We start from the raw sequence: 16,863 nt of genomic DNA, 5'->3' as shown, positions 1-16,863 counted from the left end.
GCTAACGCTCGAAACGTCAGCTTTTTAAATCGTAACGGTGGCCAATTTACCATTTCAACTTTGTTGATACATTCAAATTATCTAGAATTTCCTTCGTTAAAAATCATTTTTTTTTTTAATACTCCAATTACTTATTTCCTGAAGTTATTTTCGTGCCAAATTTCGTGGAAGTCTCATGAGTGGTTCTCAAGAAATAGGCATATTTCCTAGAAAGCAATTTTCCATTCAATCGGATTTTTTTTTACTTAAGGCGGCGAAATACGAGATACAAAAACCCTCAACTTGGCGCGCAAAATTGTCTCGTTGCAAGTTTTGGTCGATGTTTCTCGTTTTTCACCTTGCGTGATCAACTTGTCGCGCAACAAAAACATTTGTTGCAGGTTGAGGAAATTTGTTGCGAAAAGTAGAGCGCGGGTCAACTTTGAGCAACAAATTTTAGCTTTGTTGCTCGTTTTTCATCAAACTCGCAACTTGTCACGCAACAACTTCGTTCGTGTTCGTATCTGATTGGCTGGTAGAAAATTACAAGGTCAGGTCAGAGCAAGTGCCTGAGGTAAACAAACATTGGGGATGTTTCGGCGGCAAAATCTTTCCCCTAAAGTAATAGTCCTACAACCCTTCAAGAGAAGAATATTTTATTAGGTAAAACTCTTAGTATAGGTAACTGCATGGGGCCGAGTAACATTAAGGATTGATATCACTTGTATTTTCAGAAGTTGCTGAAATTCCCCGATCTTGTGAGGGGAGAAAAAAATTTCGGTAACCCTTCTCGTCTTCAAGCGTTATCTCCTTTACAAGCTGAATAATTAAGACATGAATAATTAAGACATGCATGAGGCGTCTCTAAGGAGCTTTTGAATTCTTATTAAAATGTGGGACTAGACTTCCGAGTTGCGTGCAGAGATCGCGTGACTTTTCTTTGCGCCCCTAGTCTATGGTCAGCTGTATCCAAACGTAATCAAACATGGCGGCTGTTGTTCCAGCTATGGAAATCGAAAGTACTTCACGATTGAAACAACTCTTCCAAGATGTATCTTTAAATTTTAATCCGACAGAATCAGAAACTGTTGTGCAGCTTTTGAAGAAGAACTATGGAGGAAAATTCAACTCGCTGGATAATCAAGACTTGTTGTCCGGTTTACAACTTCTTGAGAAGTATGGATATGTGTCTGACCACAAACTCACGTTTATCGAAAAGTTTGTCGCTCCAAAATGCAGAAAAGAAGGAAGCATTCATGCAGCTGTTAATAAATATAAAGCCTCCTATCTGACAAAAGCTGATCCGGAAATGGACTTCGTCGGTAGGAAGGATGAAATTCAGAAAATTAGCAAAATGCTTACGGCAAAAACTTCAATTATAAATTTGTTTGGGTCCGCCGGTGTTGGAAAGACAAGACTTGCGGAAGAAGTTTGTTCAAAATGGCGGGGACAGCATTTTGTCTTCGATCTTAGAGATGCAAAAGATATGATTGCGATTTATCTCAGAATTATGAATTCCCTGAAAATGGCTGGTCGTGTTGGTTCTGTTGATCTGAATTATGTTGTTACAAGAATTCACGACGAGATTCGACCGTTGACCTCTAAAGATCGTCCTGTTCTGTTTTTGCTTGATAATTTAGAAGAGCAGTTAGTTTCAGGACAAGGAGGATTAGAGGAGAGGAAAAAGCTGAATAATTTTTTAAAATTACTCACGCGATTCGATGAAGGAAACAAACAGAAAACACTAAAACTTCTATTAACATCAAGGACTCAATTGAAAGATAACCAAGTAGTGAAAAACTATGAGGTGATGTCCTTTGACCATTCGTTTTCAGAGAAACTCCTTTTTCACAAAGGAAGGTTTGATGTTAAAGAGCATCAAAAAGAAAAACTAATCAGAATCTCAAATGGAGCTCCACTTATTCTGAAAGGTCTTGCTGCTATTTTCCAACATGAACGAAAAACTGTGGATGATTTTCTTGGTAATGTTCATGTAGGGGAAGTTTCCACTTTGGAAAGGTCAAAAGTTAGAGACAATGGCAAAGAAAAAACAATTAGGTTTGAAGAAGATGGAATTGATGAGAGGCAGTTGTATACAATCAGAGAAATGTTTGACACCCTGCCAACAGACATCTTAAAGGTGTCTGCAGTATCAGTTTCTTTATTTCATGGCCCCTTTAAAGAAGCTGATGCTGCTAAAGTCCTTGATATCAGCCAATCAGAAGCATTTTTACAGCTTGAGGGACTTGTAGCAAGTGGAATTCTTTCTGAAGTTGATGAAAATGTAACTGCAGAGAAGAAGGACAACAGCGCACAGTATGACATTCACCCACTTTTGAAGAAGTATGCCGACAGTCTTAAGGCTGATAAAACCTTCCAAACCCCTTACACAGAGGCAAAGGCACGTTTTCATGAACTCTTCATGTCCAGGATAGAGAAAATTGCTAAACTCATAGATCTAGACTATGTCAGAGCATTTACCTTATTTGAGAAAAACAGAGGAAATTATGAGTTTGCAATTGACATCTCCCTACAGCCAGAATTTTTCAGATTACCAGGCGAATTCCGTGAGAATGCTTTGATTGCGTCACTTTTCTGTGCAATGGTGACTGAATGCAAGCTCCTAAACCTGTTTCATTCTTGGGCTGAGATGTGTGAAGATGATGGAAAAACTGGTGAGTGTTCCTGTGTGTGCAATTCTCATGATTCACACAACCATAATTATAGATCCTTTTGAGTGTGTATCCTGGTTTGCATTGAATTGCTGTTGCATTTCAGCCCATGTGCTGGCATGGCACTCTGCAGAATTTAATTATTTTCAAATTCTTGAACATATTAGAGTGATAAAATGAAAGTTTACTTGAAATTATCAGGAGAATTATCCGGACACCTCTGAAATTGAGAAAAAGATAGAGAAACAAAGTATTTCCAGAAGTGCTGATGCATAAATTTTCTCAGGCTATCACTGTTGAACAGGAGTTAATACTTTTTCTGTATGGATAGTCATTGAAAACAAAAAAGGAAAAAAAAGACTATGTGAAGGAAATTAATTGTTGACACAAAATCAAAATATTTGAAGATCTGCAGACATTGCAATTCAGTAGAACAATCTACCAATATAGCCACTATTTTGTGCAAAGCTATGTTCGCATATTTCTCCTTGGATATTTTCTACATTTCCGTCAGAGCTCACAGCTTTCCTTGAGTGTTGCTCTTGAAAAAATGTTTTCTTCTTGGAACAGATATTATGTCTGCAGACAAATATTACATGACTTGTACAGATATTTGTGGTGGTATAAAATTATATATCTCTATCAGCAGCCCTTAAATCAAGGGCTGCTGAATTGAAAATAAAAAAAAATGTTTCTTCGGTGATACAAGGAATACATCGTTTTTTTTAAATAAGTTGGTCTGTAAATTGGCATTGAACAGGCTTTCAGATAGTAGAGATGTATGATGTGGAGTTTAGTATAATTGTGTTTTTTTTTTTATATTCTATGATGCTTGACTGTGATTTAAAGCAGTTAAAAGTTATACATACTTGTACATACATACATATATACATATATAGGTTAATTGACCACTCCTCATAGGGGCTTTTCAGGGCCAATACCCACCCATCCCACCCCAGGGGAGGACATCCACGGCACAGTAATCTCTTGCATGGGAAATTAATGTCTCCAACCCCTAACCCTGCAGGAGATGGGGCCTACAGTTTATTCATCCTTATCCAAGAAGACTAGAATATCTATCCATTTCTTGATTATAGGAAGGTAGCAAATTCGCCTCACTTATTTTAAGACCATGAGTATTGGTCCGGCTGGGCCTCGAACCCTCGACCTCCCGCACAACACAATCTGGCACTCTAACTAATTGAGCTAACTACACATGTTAAGTGGGTACATTTGTGATGTGGCTTTTGATGTCTGAGAACCCATTACATGTGGAGACTTAATTTTTTAAAAACCAAATGAAAGGAGAATATATACATCTTTTGATTATATTAATTAAGTTATATCTTTGAAATGTTTATTTCATTTTAATATTAATAATTACCAAAGATGTCAGAAAATGAGTGAGATACATGTATATGTATGACTGATGAACAGAGCTGGTTGCTAAATCAAGGACTATTATAAACAGACCTGGAACTAGAAGCTGAGAACCTGAGAAACTGCGAAACATGAAAACCATGTTCTCCAAACAGTGTAACAAAAATTCTAGACATGAGCCAGCATCTTCTTAAAGAAACTGATGATGCAAGGCAAAGTGGCAATCAGGAAACGTGAATAATATTATAAGATTTGGAGCTGAGTAGTCATGCTAGAGTAATAATATTGTCAATAACACTTCAGTTTACTCTGGTTCTGGTTCCAGCTTCTCATTCCAGGTTCCTAATTTTCCATATAGCCACTATTGCTACAATTTCAGTTGCCAAAAATTGTCAGGTTTTACTAGACATGGGGATCAAAACAGTCACAACTATCATCAAGGGTTACTATCAATCAAAATAGAGACAAACTTGGAAATACAGGTATACATGTATATGTGAGCCTTTCCAAAGGAATGTGTAATTAATGTTTACTATGAAAAACTTGAAAGTAGTTTAGAGTATTTATATTAATAGGTTTTTATTTGGTTTTCTCCACGTAAAGCTCCTTTCTGTTAGATTTCTGCACCATATTTGTAGACCTACAATTAGTACATGCTTCTTTCTTTTGATAGAGTCCACTACAAATTGTCCCCCTCCTACATGTATACTGTATCTAGCTTGTGTGCAGCTGTAGCCCCTTCCCAAGGGGAAACAGAAGTTACTCGGGGGAGGGGGGGGGAGGGTATGACCACACAAGGCTAACATGTATCCTTTGACCATTCATGTTTCAACATTTTCTCATTTGCCACAATTTTTTTCCTGGTTTGGGAAATTTAAGGCTGTTACTTAAAAATTTCCCGGTAATTAACTTTTCTGTCCAGGACTATATAAGCTATTATGGGGTAAGAGTGAGCCAGGTTTGTTTATGGATCGTAGATACATGGTATAAAGTGTTTATGATTTGTATTTATTTTTAATGAGTTTTTAGTCGTGCCAAAGTGCAGTAATTTTCAAGGAATTTTTTTGTATAAACTATGTAACAATTAGACCACGAGGTCTAAGTTTTCAAAGCAAGTCGATCCACGGGAGACTTTCTCAACTGATCAGATTATAATTACCGTAAAACAGAATTTTGCAAATATTTGAGCAAACTATTTCCCCTTCGTTTTAATTCACGATTCTTTGTGTTCGTTTGGTTTCCGCTCCATTTTGGATGTCTACTATGGTTAGGCCCCAATATGGTCGGAATTTCGAGGCAAATTGTACTCATATTGTATCTATCTTTGTTTTACAGAATTAAATATCTTACGAAAAATCCGCGAATTGAAATCTTTCGGTTTTTCATTTTCCGTTCCCTTAGACTGATTTCATGTTAAAATTGAATTTATTGCTATTGGGGACACTTCGACGTGTTAGAGTCAAACAATTAAAACAAACATATAAAATCTTACCCATGCTTTTATGCACCTCATCCTGCGCCAGCCTTAGCTCAATAAGAAATTACTTATGACTGAAAATGATTTACACGCATTTTTTCAATTATTATTTTCTTGTTTTTTTTACCTGTTTAAGGTTCTCTTGGGCGGGCGCAGCTAAAGTGCTGGGAAGCAAAGCAAGCTGTAGATGTCCATGGAACAAAAAAGGCATTTGAAGTATTGAGGGAAGCTTCCCGTTCGATAGAGAAAGTTAAAGACGAATCCACTGAATCATTCAAGCTCACCAAAGGATTTTATTTGCACTCTGAAGGAGAAATCCTTTGGAGAAATGGGGACCACGAGAAAGCACTTGCAAGCCTGCAGTTGTCCTTAACATTCTCTGAGAAGCTTTTAATCGAGCATACAGATCTGGCACGGTGTTATAATGCTATTGGAAACTGCCAGTACAGTCTTAACAAGCTGGAGGAAGCACTTGAGTTCTACCTTAAAGCTTACAAGATGCAAGAGAAACTGGCTGGCTCTGAACATCACTTTGACATGCCAATGTATAAGAATCAAATTGGCACAGTGTATGAAGGTCAAGGAGATTATGAAACGGCAATTGAGTATTACAATGCTGCGCTGAAACTCCTGCACGAACTAAAACTTTCAGGATCATGGGACGAGGCACACTTTTGTAGAAATCTTGCTAATGCCCTCATGAAACAAAAGAAGCACTCAGAAGCAGTTGAACCTGCAAATAAGGCCTACGACATAAGGATGAAGATTGTCGGGAATCACCCACTGACTGTGCGTAGTATATTCCAGCGTGCAGTAATTCAGGTAAACTTAAGTAAGTACAAAAAAGCCTTGAAGCTTTTCCTTGAAGCATGGGAGATGGAGAAGACACTTGAGCCAGGAAACCACAGCGAAGTGTGGCGAAAGCTTATCAATGGTGTTACGGATATGTGTGATTTACTGAAAGAAAGAAAACAAAAAGAGAGATTTATAAAAGAAGCTTTCGAGTTTTGTAAAGGTTTCTGGGAAGGACAGAGACGTTCTCAACCGTTTGGTTTCAATGATTACAACAGAGAAATCATCGATACTATTTTGGAACTTGCTGGTGACAAGAAGTCTGTAAACAAGTACAAAGCAGAAAAGGAATGGTTCTATGAGAGGTATACCGCCGCAAAGGAAGACTTTCGAGGTAAGTCTAACCAGTCCCAGAGTGTTCCATGCCACTCAGGTAAAGAAAGTTTATAATATTATTGGCGGCAGTTGTTCAAATGGTGGATAGTGCTCTATGTTTTTCACTTATCCTCTGGACAGCGATTCATCGGTTGGAAAGTGTTGTCTGCTCTTTGAACAACTGGACCCTGAATTAGAATAGTGAGGTTGAGAACCATTAATTCGGAACCTTTGATCAATGGTATTTAGAGTAAATCGAACAGATTCTGTATCTTTGATAATCGAAGGAAAAGAACACCCGCGTGTACTTGCCAATAAGAAAGTTTTGCTGAACCGAATTTAGACTGCTTTTTATTCTTATATATCGATCAAGATTTAAAAGCTTCCACAATCCTTGAAAACAACATCGCTGTACCAGCAGAAAAACCACATACCAAGAATCCATTTACCTGTTTAAAAAAGGAAACAGTCCGGTTCGCAGATTAAATTCACGATTTAAGACTTCACTTCCTATGGAAGAATTTCGTGAATTGAATGACAGCAAAAATTGTGCTTATTAAACAAAGTATGGATGTTATTCAAAACGTTTGTTTTGTTTATAAAATCTTCTACAAATTACAGCCTCTGAGGGGGACGAAAGGTCTGAAACGAAATATGGAGATGAGGATGATACTGAAGAAGAGGTGGAGATCGAAGTTGACTCAACAGATGAAGATGATACAATGCTGGACACCATCCCTGCGAACAAGAGAAAGACTCAAATAGGAAGGTAACTTATTGTTTTTCAGAGTAGCCTTTTTCGTTGGGATTAATTTTGAGACCTTTGGATGGTATCAGGTTTAATGAAGAGAGAGAGGAAACGATGGGGCTGCTATGAAAATAGGATCTGTTGAGATACTAGACATGTACCACTTCCAGATTCCAAGGGCATTTACTTGATTACCTTGCTTCAGTGCAAACTTCCATAAATTGTAATTACGTTACAATGAAATGGCTTCATCTTGGTCAAAATTTAGTTCGACCGCTTTATTTATACATGTAGTATCAGTTGGTTGTTGCAATACATCAGTTATGTGGATTGAATTGGCAGCGTTTAGTTACTTGACTGATCGTTTCGAAAATCAAAGTTCATTTCTTCTTCAGAGGTGAAATAACAAACAAGGGAGATACATGGGATCTTCCAGAAGCTGGTGCGTCTATCACCTTCTTCCCAGGTTTTGTAAAAGAACCTTTGTTGATCACTTGTTCGTTGTGGAGTCTTCGAGCCCTGTCCCCTCCCATTGGAAGTAACGAGGTCTTGGTAAGCAATGTGATTGAACTATCACATGATGGTCCACCAGATCTAGAGTTCATGGAGGATGCTCCAGGAAGCATCTCCGTGGCTTTGTTGCACAGTGCCTCTAACTTCAAGGGATATGAAGTGGTCATTAAGCAGTTGGTTGATTTAGAAAACAATGAATGGATGGATTTGGAGACAAGGAATGTTTGGCATCCATCAGGTATTGATAAGAGAACTGCTGTTCAAATTATATCACTTAAGGCCTGATCCGTGAGAGTGTAATTAGTCAGGGACGCAACGTTGACTTGGGAAATGGTGACATTGTAGGCCATTTCATCCGGATAATTTGGTTTATTGACTGAGTTGATAATATGAATTTGCTGATGTTTCCAGTGAGGGATGCTCTGACGAAGGGAAAATGCTCGAACCGTTGGCTTCAGAAACTCTTTGTGGTGGCCAATTTGCATTATCAATTCAGTTGATAAAACCAAAATATCTAGCAACACTTCTGCCGATGCAGTACCACAGTCTCTTTAGAAAAATTTCCCCTTTAATTGCTTTATTGGGGTATCGCTTTGGTAGCCATCATGTAACCACGTCATTTACCATTTGTTAGGAAACGAAATGGAAATCAACAAACACGTTTATTCCAACACGTTTAACGCTAAACTCACGGTAAACGAAAACGACCGCCAAACAAATTGCCACTCGATGAACTCAAAACGATCTACTCAAAAACTTTCAACTCCTCTATAAGAAACTTGCACGCGTCATTAAATAAAAACGTCAGAGTGACTTGCTTACGATATTTTAACCTACGTAATCCCAAAGCACGCGCACGCGAGTCGCGCGCGCTCAAGTTCGTTAACGTCTTCTTAACACAATGACTATCTCTGGTTTTTGTGCAGAACGCGTTCCTGACTGGATGTGCCAGTTTGCCGAAGCTACTCTCAAAAAAACATGCTTTTCCTCTTTCGCGGCAATCTGGCGCCTCAAATCTCTTGTCTTCTTCAAGCCAACTTCTGTGGTCCCTAAATTCACCTGTACATTTCCAGACTACCCAAATGTTAACGTGGTTCTTCCTTGGAGTTCTGTTTCTGCTGATAAAGACTTTCGTTTGACTTTAAAGGTAAAACCCTCTTTTGTATCTGATAAGGGTGATTTACATCACCTTTTGAATGTCAGGTTTTCTTGTCCATTACCTTGATAGCATGTAACCTGTTTTTCAAGATACTGCATACATTATGAGGGGTTTATTTAACCCACTTCTCGTTATGTTTAATCGGAAGCATGATTACCCTGTCTTTGTTTTCTTTTTATGACGTGTTTTCTTTTTACTATGTACGCAGTAACATTACTGATTTTCGAACTTTGACTTTGCAATCCATAGTAAATTCGTCTTCATCGCTGTAGTCAAAATCATTGTCATGGTGTTTTGTTTTCTGAAGTAATAACTACGAGGTTATAATCACATCGCACGCTGAGTACAAATGTAATGCAGGTTTATCCTAGTTAGAAGTCTGTGCCCACAGCTTCACTGCCGCTTTCAACAACAAAGTGCACGTTCTGTTTTAAATTATAATTTTTAGATTAAAGACTGCACCACGGTCAGACTTGAATAGCTAAAAGGGGCTGCTGACCCGGCTAAAACAGGACGGCGTAGTTTATTAGATTATCTTGCATCAACATGAACGTCTAACCTTACGGGTTTTTGCCCTTGAACACAGGCACAGGAACCACCAAAAATTAACCAGCATAGGGAGGAATTGTTGGTTGGTCCGATTCTTCACATTTCCTGCTCTCATGATGAGGAGCTCTTGGAACCAGCAGAAATCAACGTCCCACTGGCGCTCTTTGAGGGTAAAAAAGAACTTGTAAACGCGCATTCAGGTCTGTGGAGAGTCTTACATTTCAAATCAACACAGGAGACCGTACAGTGGACTGATATCACAGATCAATTGGATATTCCAGTTTTCCTTACAGACGGAATAGTAAAATTCCAGGTCAAAACTTTCTGTCGGTAAGTTTAATTTTGGTGGATTGTGTGACTCAAAGGATTTTACTACAAAAGGAGAATGTGACACTTTTTTAATGAATTCCTTATGAATGAATTCCTTGTTTATATTGCGCCCTTTCTATACAGTATTCAAAGGCGAAAGGTGAACTTTTCATGGTTCAAAAGAAGTTGTCGTTTAGCCCTCATCCATTGCTAGTGACTGAGGTCTTAAAAATAGGAATTGTGTTACATTGATTATGAACTCGGACTCATTTGCAATCGTAGTCCTTGCTTGTCACGAAATTAGTGCCTCCTTTCCTTGAGTGGCGTAGGAGAACTGGGTCTCTTCATTGTATAAACGCAATTTTTCCTCCATAGATTTTGGCTGGTATTCTTCCGGCAGTTCACTGGCGATGTTATCGGCACGGCATCTCAGTTGACGACTCTGGCCAGTAGATTGTGCGAAGGAATGGCGAAGCAAAGAGCAGATTTTTTAGCCTTCTTGCACGTGCGCATTGCTGATACAGTACCAACGAGTTACATTTTGAAAGTGGTTTGCTTCCCTACTCATTTGAGATATGATGCGTATCAAATTATAAAATTATCCAACATCAAAGTGATTTTTCAAGGAGGAGGGACCTCAGACGAGCCACTCTATAACGGTGAGAGGACAAAAGTGTCTCTTTCAGACGGATTTAAGTTACAAGGAGCAGGACAAGACACATTTTTAACGTAAGTAGCTTAACTGATTGGTTGGTTCTCTCAATCGATGTTAAGTTGAAAAAGTTTAACGATCATTATTACAGAACTGTCTCGAAATGATCATATTCATCCATGCACCTTTGGGGAATTAAAAAAGGGCGAGTACGAGAGCGGCGTGTTCTCATTATTGTCTTCTTTTTGTTAGTGTTGTTGTTAATTTGTTCTCGTGGGTTGTTTCTTTGCTTTTTTTATGTCTTTGCATGTTGTTTCATTTTTATAGCTTTTAATTTCTTTGTATTTCTTTATTTTTTTTTTTGTTCCTGTTATTACTTTTTTTTTTCTTGTACTACTTTTTTGTGGGCTGAGGTAATTTCATAGCTTTATTTTGTTTCACGTACTCTAGAATATATCGATTTTCATATAAATGTCTTACTTTCCAAACTTTGTTTAAATTTTGAGGTGAAACAGAGTGACCAGCTGCTTCTCGATATCTGTACTTTGCTGCATATATAAAGTCTCGATAACTGAAATATATTAAAATAGCACCCGAACTTATTCCCATTAGAACAATTGTTGAATTCTATAACTAGAAACAAACCAAAAAGAAATTTCAAATAGGAAGGGGATTGGACGAACAGTATTTGAAGAGTAGGTACAAAATCGTAGCCATTTTCCTGTATTTTTTTCTCTTCTATATTATTTGTCTATTTTGATTTTCTTCTGTGTGCTACCTGTAGGTTTGGACGTCAAGGACCAGTCCACAAAGATATCTGTGTTACAATTCAAGACAAGACGAAACTGATCGTGGACTTTCAAAAATGTCCGGCTAGTGTGGATAACGAGGATTCCCTAGTACTATGTTCAATACCGCTATCCGAAGACATAGAACAGGTATTTCCCCTTGCACTCCACTTGCGTATAGATGAAGGTGAACACGTCGACGGTGAAGTAGACGTAAATTCAAATAACTATCTTGCGATCACGGCATTAAGATAAGTCAACATTTTAGAAAAAAAAAGAATATTACACAGTTTGCAGAACCACATCAGTGCAAGACTCGAAAGCAAAAACTAAACCATGTATTTACAAGTATTCCATTGAAAAATCCACAAATGTTCCAGTAATCAAGCGAAGTAAACATCCAATTAGGCTATAAGGCAGGTTACTACACCTTCAGCAAGCGAAATTACACAACACACAAAATATGATAAAACTTACTGACTGTTTCGAATTCAGAGTGACCCTAACTCAAAATTTTGGTTGCAAAATAATGCGATTGTAAACATGGAGAGTAGTTTTTTTTTTTCGACAAAGCACATTGTCGATGTCCCGGATGTTGACGTCAAATGTAGACACGCAATGGGAGCTACAAAGAACGCGGTAATTAAAAGACCCAGCGTCTTTAAGGAAAACACGCTATTTTTACATGATATTCGCCATTTTGCCATGATCGATTTATGAAACAGTTGATAGAAAACTTGAGCAGTACCATTTTCCTCCATCCAAATTTGCAATTTTTGTGGTATAGGCTCGCACCTTGAATGCTTGAGTCACTTCCTCTCAAGAGTGTTCTCCAAAGAAACACACGCCACTAGGCCCAAGTATGTGAAGACAACAGCTCCATTACTACTACTCTTTCTTTGTCTCCAATTACGTAAACGTCACGAATGAAACAACCCATTGCTTACCACCTCATTTTAGTTGACAAATAATGGTAACGTTTAGACGATTGATCCTTTTAAAAAGCCCAAATTCATTAAGTTCTCCCACTCTGATGAACTCCCGATGATTGGAACACTTTTATTTGCCATTAATTTGTCTGTGTTTCTTTATAGGTTCGTCCTCGGTTAAATGCACCTAGTACGTCACAAGTGGCATCCCAGAAACTTCGTCTTCCTCATACTTCACAGAGGTTGAAGGTTACTCTTCTAGCTGACGAGTGGACATCACTTGCCGGTGGTTTGTCAACGTTCAACAGGGAACTTGCCATCAACTTAGCAAAGCAATCCTCATTGGAGGTCACCTTGTTTGTCCCCAAGAATGCTTGCCACCCTAAACACAAGGAAGAGGCTAAAAGACATAACGTAACTATTCTTGAAGCAAAGGAGCTCATTGCCTATGATCCTCGTGATGGGTTAAACTTTCCGTCGCCTGACCTTAACGCGGATGTCGTGATTGGTCATGGGCAGAAACTTGGGCGTCAAGGACAAATATTTCAAGCTTCTCCCAGCAATTGTAAATGGATTCAAGTGGTACATACTTATCCTGAAGAACTTGGTACCCTCAAAGACTCTGACCAACCTATTTATGAAGGAAGGAAGAAACAGCGCAATGAGCTTGACCTCTGTAAAATTGCGGATCTTGTCGTAACAGTGGGATCCAAACTGCGAAATGCTTACTCTTCTAGCCTCCTGGATCAAAATATCTTTACTCTCACTCCAGGACTTTTCAAAGAATTTGAAAGTTTGCAACCTGCTTCCTATAGAAATTCCGAGTTCAAAGTGTTGTTGTGTGGTCGCGCTGATCCGGAGGACTTTGAACTAAAAGGTTATGATATTGCTGTCAAAGCATTTGCAAGTAAAGAGCTGAAATTTCCACCTTTCCGTCTTGTATTTGTTGGTACTCATGATGGAAAACAAGACGAAATGAGAGGAAAGCTCCTTAAATACGGTATCGATAAAAAGCAGTTGTTCGTCAGGGAATTTGTAGAAAGCAGGGAAAAAATGAAGGAACTGCTGGGTGAGGTTCATCTAGCCCTCATGCCATCGCAGGCTGAGGGTTTCGGTCTCATTGCTCTTGAAGCTCTCTCTGTTGGTCTTCCAGTTCTAGTGGGCAGAAATTCAGGGTTTGCTGAAGCCATAAAAGACCTAGAATTTGGCAAATCATGTATTGTCGAATCAGAAAATCCAAAGCAATGGGCAGAGGGAATCAAGGCGACTGAATCTGAACACGAACAGCGCCTCGAAGAGATCCTTGAGCTACGTGAATCCTATGGGAAGCAATACAGCTGGGATACGCAATGTGAAGATCTTGTGAAAAAGATGAAAAACATGGTTTATAATGTAGAGTAACTGATAAGGCTGGTCTTTCTTCGTAGTTTTTAATTCTTTCTTACATTCCGTATTCCATACGTCACACTTTTTCAAAACGATTTCAATACAATTGAATAGTCCATGAAGATGGTTAGTTTTTACTGTAATATTCATTGAGGCCTAAAGCAAATCATGTTTCTAATAACGAAGTAAATCATGTTTCTAATAACGAAGAAAATAGTACTTTTAGACCGTAGTAATATTGCAAATGGCGCAGCGAGGTACGCACAAAAACTCCCGAATACCAATATTCCTCAGCATGGGTAGAGCAAGCGAGGTTATTGAGTAGTTTATTAGATGGCACTCGGCAAAATTTTTTTTATTTGGTTACCGGCGGTCGTTTCGCCAACGTGTCAGTTCACCAACGTCAGTTCGCCAACGCACGAGGTCGTTTCGTCAACGACTAATGTCAGTTCGCCAACGCTTATACGTCAGTTCGCCAACGCTTATATGTCAGTTCGCCAACGCTTGTATGTCAGTTCGCCAACATCCAAAATAATCGTAATTACAAATGACCACTGGAATAAAATTTTACTTTTGATGTATTCATGAGTGTTCGTAAGTTAAGATCGTTTGAAATTGTTCGTTTCACTCTCCCCAATTTCTCATTTCTTCGTCGGCTGATCGTGTTTGAGAAAGACTCGACGGCCGATCGTAAAACCTTTTAGAAAGTCGATCGATCGACGGCCGATCGTGTTTGAAAAAAGTTTGGAAACAATCCACGGCTTTTACCCCGTAGACTATGAACCTTCTGTCAATCCAGGCGAGGAAATTTTGAATTGGCCGGCTTCTCGAACAAAAATACAAGGCTTATAACCGTTTCCGTGGAAACCAAGAGATTATAACCGTCCGGATGGCAAAATGCGGACCAATTGAGATCCAATCAGGATACCTTACCATATAAGAATAACTTTTAAACATGAACTTAAGAATTGAAACCTACATTGTTTACTTAGTTTCCTTACATCACTGAACTCACTCCAACTTCTTTTCAGCCTGTAAACAGATGTATTCGTCCATCTCCTGTGTTCTGATCATCTCATAAACAATATTATGTTTATGATAATGTTTGTTATGTTGCTATGAAAATTGATAATGACTCGCCATTTACACTGAAACAGTTTCACTGTAACGTCTCCCTATGAGTAAAAAAAAGTTCATTGATGCAGTCAAAAACGAAAAACTTTTTTTTGTTTTTGACGAAAGTTAATCAATAATCGTGATAGAAATTTGTCCGATGTTGGCGTCAGGGGAAAAAGACTCGACTAACAATATAAAAAATGAAAAATGTTTCAAAGAATTTTGAGATCATTTTTGCGATAAATATATTCTCATAGGCTATTAAAGAGTTCATGAATCAGGCTGAAATAGAGTGGTATTTTTATGTGAAGAGCCTTCTAGCTTTTCTTTAGACGTAAATATTGCTTGTGAGCTGGTCACGTTCTGCTACCCAAAAGGAAAGGAGGACTGTTATGTCCCACCTTGTAATAAAGTTGACCAGCCCACGGCTATAACCAACGTCGATTATCATAAAAAGGATAATGATTAAAATAATGATAGTCATAGCCATAGTCATCGCCATTATTAGGGAAGCAGGAATGGCGTAGTGGCGAGAGCACTCGCCTCCCACCAAAGTGGCCGGGTTCGATTCCCGAACCCGACGCCATAAGTGGGTTGAGTTTGTGTTGGTTCTCTACTCTGCTTCGAGGGTTTTTCTCCGGGTTCTCCGGTTTTCCTCCCTCACCAAAAACCAACATACAGCTAATTCCAGCTGGATTTAAGCTGTGCTCCAAGGTCACACATGGACCGTATAGCGACTGCCAGAGGCGCCATTGTAAGCTTTCGGTTCGACCTTGTTGAGCTGCGTCGTTGCTGTACTTTGCGACGGCGAGTAGCAGTGACAATTATTACTATTTAGTGACAATTATCATCATCATTATCGTGCTGGTAACCATATCCGGGGTCTCTTTTTCCCTCAGAACGAGACTTGTATCCAGTCTCATACACTTTGTTTGCCTCCCAACCTATCACAGGTGCCCTATTGTATGAATATCCATGTACTATTGAAAGAAAGAAACTCGCTCGACTTAAAGATGTTTAGGTTACTTAACACGCCTTTTCTCACTAGAGTGCATGTGAGGAGGACAGTTTCCAATGTGGTGATCATAGTTTACGTGTTCCCAAATATCAAGGTGACAGTGTTCCATGCCAGTGTAAGCATGGCTTCACAGAAAAAACTTGCGGTAGCTATATTTCGCTGGCTTGGAATGAAAAAACCAATAATTATCATATACAAAAATAGTCTTGAATAGAATAGGTTCATTTTTTCTTCCCAATAGAACCAAAAAGCTGTTCTCAATTGTTTGAAGATGGCTTCCATTCTACTGGCGTGTAAACCATTAATCGAGATGGTGGCAAACCAATCCAAGTTTTATGTTCATGAGTACAGATGGTGCACGTTGGACCGTTTTTCAGAAACGCTTGGACGGCTCTGTTGACTTCTATCTTAAATGGGAATTCTACAAAAACGGCTTTGGAAACCTGGGAGAAGACTTCTAGCTTGGAAACGAAAATCTTCACCGTTTAACAACGGCTGAAGATGTCATGTTGAGAATTGACCTGGAGGACTTTGAAGGGAACATCACGCACGCTGAGTACACGAGTTTTAAAGTGGCAGACAAAGCTGACAAGTACCGGCTTTTGATTGGAGGATACAATGGCACTGCTGGTGACTCTACGACGCGGCATAGGTAAGAAAATATATTCATGTTGACTAAGAAAGTATCCATTACCAGTCGCGGGAGTCACATTACCATTAACGGTGTTGCCTTAGAAAATTGATATCGAAGGAAACTGATCATGAACAGCCTCTCACATCTAGTTTGGATTTTGAACTGGAGGGAAAGATTCGCGAATTAAAATGTTTATTTTGAATTGGAAGCTTGATGTTTTATAATTGATTACCATCTCATTCTGCAGTTGCTAATAGAGTAACATAGGCTCACGGCTGTTAGGTATTTTTTCTCTTTCATGTTCTATCTGTCTATCTAGTTGCAACACTAGTAACATAAACAAAGTATCAACAAAATCAACGTGATAGAGCCGTTCTATCTTGAAAT

The 16,863-nt window shown here is 38.8% G+C and overlaps 1 protein-coding gene across 3 annotated transcripts; it reads left to right on the top strand.

Moving 5' to 3' along the window:
- The first annotated feature begins 941 nt into the window (after positions 1 to 941).
- On the top strand, positions 942 to 14,289 carry LOC111337865 (uncharacterized). Of its 3 annotated transcripts, none has more exons than XM_088749884.1 (9): positions 942 to 2,654; positions 5,645 to 6,694; positions 7,297 to 7,444; positions 7,819 to 8,174; positions 8,863 to 9,083; positions 9,682 to 9,974; positions 10,329 to 10,682; positions 11,390 to 11,543; positions 12,488 to 14,289. In XM_088749884.1, the coding sequence occupies exons 1-9, from the start codon at positions 965 to 967 to the stop codon at positions 13,721 to 13,723; spliced, it is 5,502 nt and encodes a 1,833-aa protein (XP_088606010.1). In that variant the 5' UTR covers positions 942 to 964; the 3' UTR covers positions 13,724 to 14,289. The 3 variants fall into 3 exon arrangements, with proteins under 3 accessions (XP_088606010.1, XP_088606012.1, XP_022799969.2); XM_088749886.1 differs by having other exon boundaries at positions 5,645 to 6,733; positions 9,010 to 9,083; XM_022944234.2 differs by having other exon boundaries at positions 5,645 to 6,733.
- Positions 14,290 to 16,863: the final 2,574 nt, after the last annotated feature.

The sequence above is a fragment of the Stylophora pistillata genome, chromosome 2 (genome assembly GCF_964205215.1).
Source record: "Stylophora pistillata chromosome 2, jaStyPist1.2, whole genome shotgun sequence".
Taxonomy (NCBI): domain Eukaryota; kingdom Metazoa; phylum Cnidaria; class Anthozoa; order Scleractinia; family Pocilloporidae; genus Stylophora; species Stylophora pistillata.
This window is presented reverse-complemented; position numbering and strand designations above follow the sequence as displayed.

Bases quoted from the DNA above. Each gene is read 5' to 3' on its own strand.
- LOC111337865 (XM_022944234.2), top strand. From the start codon at position 965: ATGGCGGCTGTTGTTCCAGCTATGGAAATCGAAAGTACTTCACGATTG. The intron at 2,655-5,644 runs GTGAGTGTTCCT...TACCTGTTTAAG, and splicing joins TGAAGATGATGGAAAAACTG to GTTCTCTTGGGCGGGCGCAG. The intron at 11,544-12,487 runs GTATTTCCCCTT...GTTTCTTTATAG, and splicing joins TATCCGAAGACATAGAACAG to GTTCGTCCTCGGTTAAATGC.